Raw genomic sequence first — 4,309 nt, forward strand, 5'->3', positions numbered from 1 at the left:
TAGAGCTGACGAGTACCAGATAGGATATGAACGATTATTATGTTTCTTTATTAGAGGAATATAATTATCAACACAGTAGTATATCGTGCTGTAAAAATTTTCGACCGCGTCATCTAAGGAATTATTTAACAGTAAGGAACACCAGTCAATATTCTCCAAATATGTGTTGATTTCATCATAATTACCCTTTCTAAAGTTTCGCCTCGGCACCGATGCCTCAGTCAAAGGCTGCAGCTTCAGGTCCAAAAGTTCTAAGGTGAATGTCGGATGCGCGGGGTCTTCTTTTATTAGAGAAGAAGGGCAACGCTTTAATGATAGAGGTAGATTAGAAAAAGCAAGATCTAACGTGTTCCCTGAGACATTCTTAAGGAAATTATATTGTGAAAAACCTAAACATTGAAGTTCTTCAATGAGTTCGATCCCTGAATTCTGTAATTCCGTCGTGCCCTTTCGCAAGAAAGCAGGTTGACCGCTATCCCATGCAATGCAAAACAAATTAAAGTCCCCTATCAATAAATAATTGTCCTGAGGATGTGCTTTGAAGACTTCCGCCACACTCTGAATGAATACTCTGATGTCCGATGGTAACCGTTCATCGGGAGGTATGTATGCAGAACATATATGTAAATCGACCCTCGCGCCGCACGAGCGCGCCGGCACTGTCACCCAAAGGAGCTCAGTGCCCGTGGGCGACGAAAATTCCCTACGAGTTGCACCGAGCGATCGCCGCGTGAGAATTAATAAACCACCACCAGTTTTCTTGCCAGTGACAGTCAAATCGCGATCCAATCGGAACACATCATACCTATCATCGCATAACTCACCGTCGAAAATAGCAGGGTGTAACCAGGACTCGGAAATAACGATACAGTCATAGTCATTACACAGAATACCATGTCGTAGTTCAAGGGTTTTGGTACGCAACCCGCGAGCATTTTGATAGTATAAATTAAATATGTTACCTAACACTGTTAAATATAAGTCTTACATAAAGTATTATAAAGTAGTATTTTTTTTTTTTCTTTCTACGCATTTTAGGAGCTTTATTGAACATACAAGATACTCGCGGAATGAAAAGTAAATATTTATTTTACCAATTTCGTAAAACCCGTCACAGCAAAACAAGTGAAATAACAGCATTCCGAGGTAACAATGTACGACATACGCTCTAACAATACTTTTATGGAGGTATTTCGATAATACAACTTCGCGTGAACAGACAACTGGCGATCTACTATTCGAGCGTAATGAAACGTATACGGCAAAAAAGAGTGCACCGATATAACTACCTTTGCATGACTCAAAGTGGTGAACGTCTAAATGTAGTAACATAAAAAATAGCAGGTCAGTATAAGTACCTTTAGTCATTGTTTTTACTATGGCAGAATGTAAAATGTTATTGGTTGAGATTAATATTTTATGTACAAAACTATATAATAACAAGTATATAAATAGAGGCAGTTTTGTTGCAACACTAATTTGGCTTAATATTAATGTGCAAGAAATGTATGTTAGATTAAAATCAAAAATGGTATTTAAAATTTCTGTTTTGAAGGGTTTCACCAGTATTGTGCGCATGACATGTGCAGGCATGCAAATACAAACGAGTTCGACATCAGTCATAGAATAACAAAGTATAGAAGAGACTTGAAACGTTTTTAGTAATATGTAAGTTAAGATTTCTTTTGTAAAGACATTAACAATATTAATATGGATTATAATGTATGACAAAAATGAAAACAAAAAATTAAGGTAAACTACGTGAGCATGCAGGCAGACAAATTCAATACAAGTACACCAGGAGATTATGTTAATTTGGACAGATCCTTTTCTGATAGTATTTGCACGGGCGGGCAACCATCGGCCTTCCTCATAAATATTCGGCTGTGTCTTATCCAGACGAACTGAAAATGCTTGTTATTTGCGGTCTCTTTGCATTTTTTTAATAGCTGCTTATTATAGTACGTGAGGTGTTCGTTGACGTATACAGGTTTGGAAGCTCCAGGTATATTTAAACTCCTTGTAGAGAGACGATTTTTTCTTGCTCCAGAAATAATGTTGTCCTTTATAACTCGAGACTTCATCTTAATAACGAGATTTCTTGGACGTCCCTGTTGAGTGTTTCTGGGTGTAACACGATTTGCCTCCACTATGTCATTCGCTGTGATGTCGACACCCGCTTGTGCAGCCACAGTCAGCACCAACTCAGTAATGTTTTCATCTTTGAACTCCGGAACACCAACAATCTCCAAATTCAATAAGCGGTCCCTTTGGTTATTGGCATTAAGTTCTATTTGTAACTGTCTATAATTGTTCGCCAACTTGTCAAACTCGACCTGAAGATTTGAGTGCACCTTGTTTCTCTCCTTCAAGGTTTCTACTTTTTTATTGAGGTCCTCATATTGGTCGGTACAGAACTGGACAGAAGTTTGCAGCGATGTCACGAGCGTTTTTGTCTCAGCATTAGAGTTATATAAGTCTTGAATGGTCTTTCTTATTTCCATATGTTCCTCTCGAATATTCTTCATTTCGGACCTTATCTCTTGGAAACCCGAGTCTAAATGTTCCTTGATCTGGGATATGTCTTTTTGTATTTCAGTTTTCCAATTTCTCATTTCTACTGTGAAATTCTGAAACATCTCATGGAAGTCATCACCATGTCTTCGCTTTCTTTGTGTAACGCAGGTCGTATCACCAAATCGACTTAGATCGGACTCAGAGCCGTGAAGTTTATCCGGTGAACGTATCATGACTCCACTGTTTATGTTAGTCTTTGACACTCGAGCAAAGAATATTTTTTACCGATAAATATTAACCGATAGCACGAATTTAAGTTTAAAGGCTACGCGCACAAGGTTTAAATTAGTTACGACTTATTTACTGATGTATCGACTATAACAGGGACACTGTGCACACGACCGCACGCTACGGAGCGCCCGCAAGAGAAGAGACCGCCCGCTTATTGCATGTGCAACACAGTACAACTGCATTTCGTGGCAGTTTTCGATATGCTGCCACGAAATGTTGGAATAATATTCCACCACCCTTGAGAAACTGTTCCACGTTAAAATCTTTCAAAGTTAATTATAAGAAATATCTTCTGAATATACAGATATCACCTTAGCTTGTGCTGTGTTGTCAACATATTTCTATTATATATACCTCTATTATTTAATCATCATATACTATCTCTACATAATTTGATTTATTTTGCTTTAAAATTGCAACTTTTTACAACACCACCTTTTCTTTTAATACTTGGCACCGTTCGGCGTGTCGTCAAAGCGCGCAGTGGTACTTTTAATTGACCGGTGTCTCTGGAAGACCAGCGTAGAGGTATGGTAAAATGCCTTTACAGATGCTGAGTGGACGTCGGATTAGCATTACATTTAGGTTAAGTAAACATATGTATCTAATAAAATGTTACAATGTAATTTATGTGATGCTAATAAACATTTTTTCTTTCTTTCTTTTTCTTTGAAGTCGAAACTCTAATGAAAATCACAAGTTACATTACATACAGTTGTTACTAACTGGACTAACAACTCCAAGAACGAATTTCCACTACTAGCGACCCGTCCCGGCTTCGCTCGGGTAAAAACATAATAAATTAAACCCCTAAACCTTCCTCAGGAATCACTCTATCTATTGGTGAGAACCGCATAAAAATCCGTGTAGTAGTTTTTGAGTTTATCGCGAATAGACAGACAGACGTAGTAGAGGACTTTGTTTGATATCATGTGAGGTTTTAATTCAGGTCAATTAATCTAACATCACTTACGGGAAGTTGCGAATTTATCACAATAGTTGCGAAACTTGAAGGCTTCGCAAGGCATATTGCCTTATTTTACACAAACAGTAGCAGGTAATCTCACATTGCAATGTCTATTAGTTCCGGCTGCGTAATTCTGTTTGCGTCACAATCACTGAATGCCGGTCCACAGCGATATCAACTCGAAATCCGATCGACTAGCGACTAATGTCACTGTGACGTGCGTTGGTCAACTGGAATCGATTCAACACGATTGAATAACGATTGTTTGCTGAAACAAATAACATTGATTGTGATTTGGTATGTATTTATCTGTCGAAAATGTTAGAGTTTCTACGGCCTATTATTATCCCTGCTAAGTTATTATCCTAAGTTATTCACTCAAAAGAATCTTATTAAACTACCAAGGCAAGTCAAAAAATTCCACTGCGGTACGTTTTCCGTACATTTTTAGAAACAAAAAATTAATAAGACAAGGGATATACCCACTCGCCTTATGTCTATAAATCTATTGCAGCGTCGCGTCGCCTCGGTAAA

The 4,309-nt window shown here is 38.0% G+C and overlaps 1 protein-coding gene across 1 annotated transcript; it reads right to left on the reverse strand.

Moving 5' to 3' along the window:
- Nucleotides 1-1,805: 1,805 nt before the first annotated feature.
- Nucleotides 1,806-2,615, reverse strand: LOC128674541 (uncharacterized). Its single transcript, XM_053753135.1, has one exon. It carries the CDS (start codon nt 2,613-2,615, stop codon nt 1,806-1,808), a length of 810 nt encoding a protein of 269 aa, XP_053609110.1.
- Nucleotides 2,616-4,309: the final 1,694 nt, after the last annotated feature.

The sequence above is a fragment of the Plodia interpunctella genome, chromosome 13 (genome assembly GCF_027563975.2).
Source record: "Plodia interpunctella isolate USDA-ARS_2022_Savannah chromosome 13, ilPloInte3.2, whole genome shotgun sequence".
NCBI lineage: Eukaryota > Metazoa > Arthropoda > Insecta > Lepidoptera > Pyralidae > Plodia > Plodia interpunctella.

Bases quoted from the DNA above. Each gene is read 5' to 3' on its own strand.
- LOC128674541 (XM_053753135.1), bottom strand. From the start codon at position 2,615: ATGAGAAATTGGAAAACTGAAATACAAAAAGACATATCCCAGATCAAG.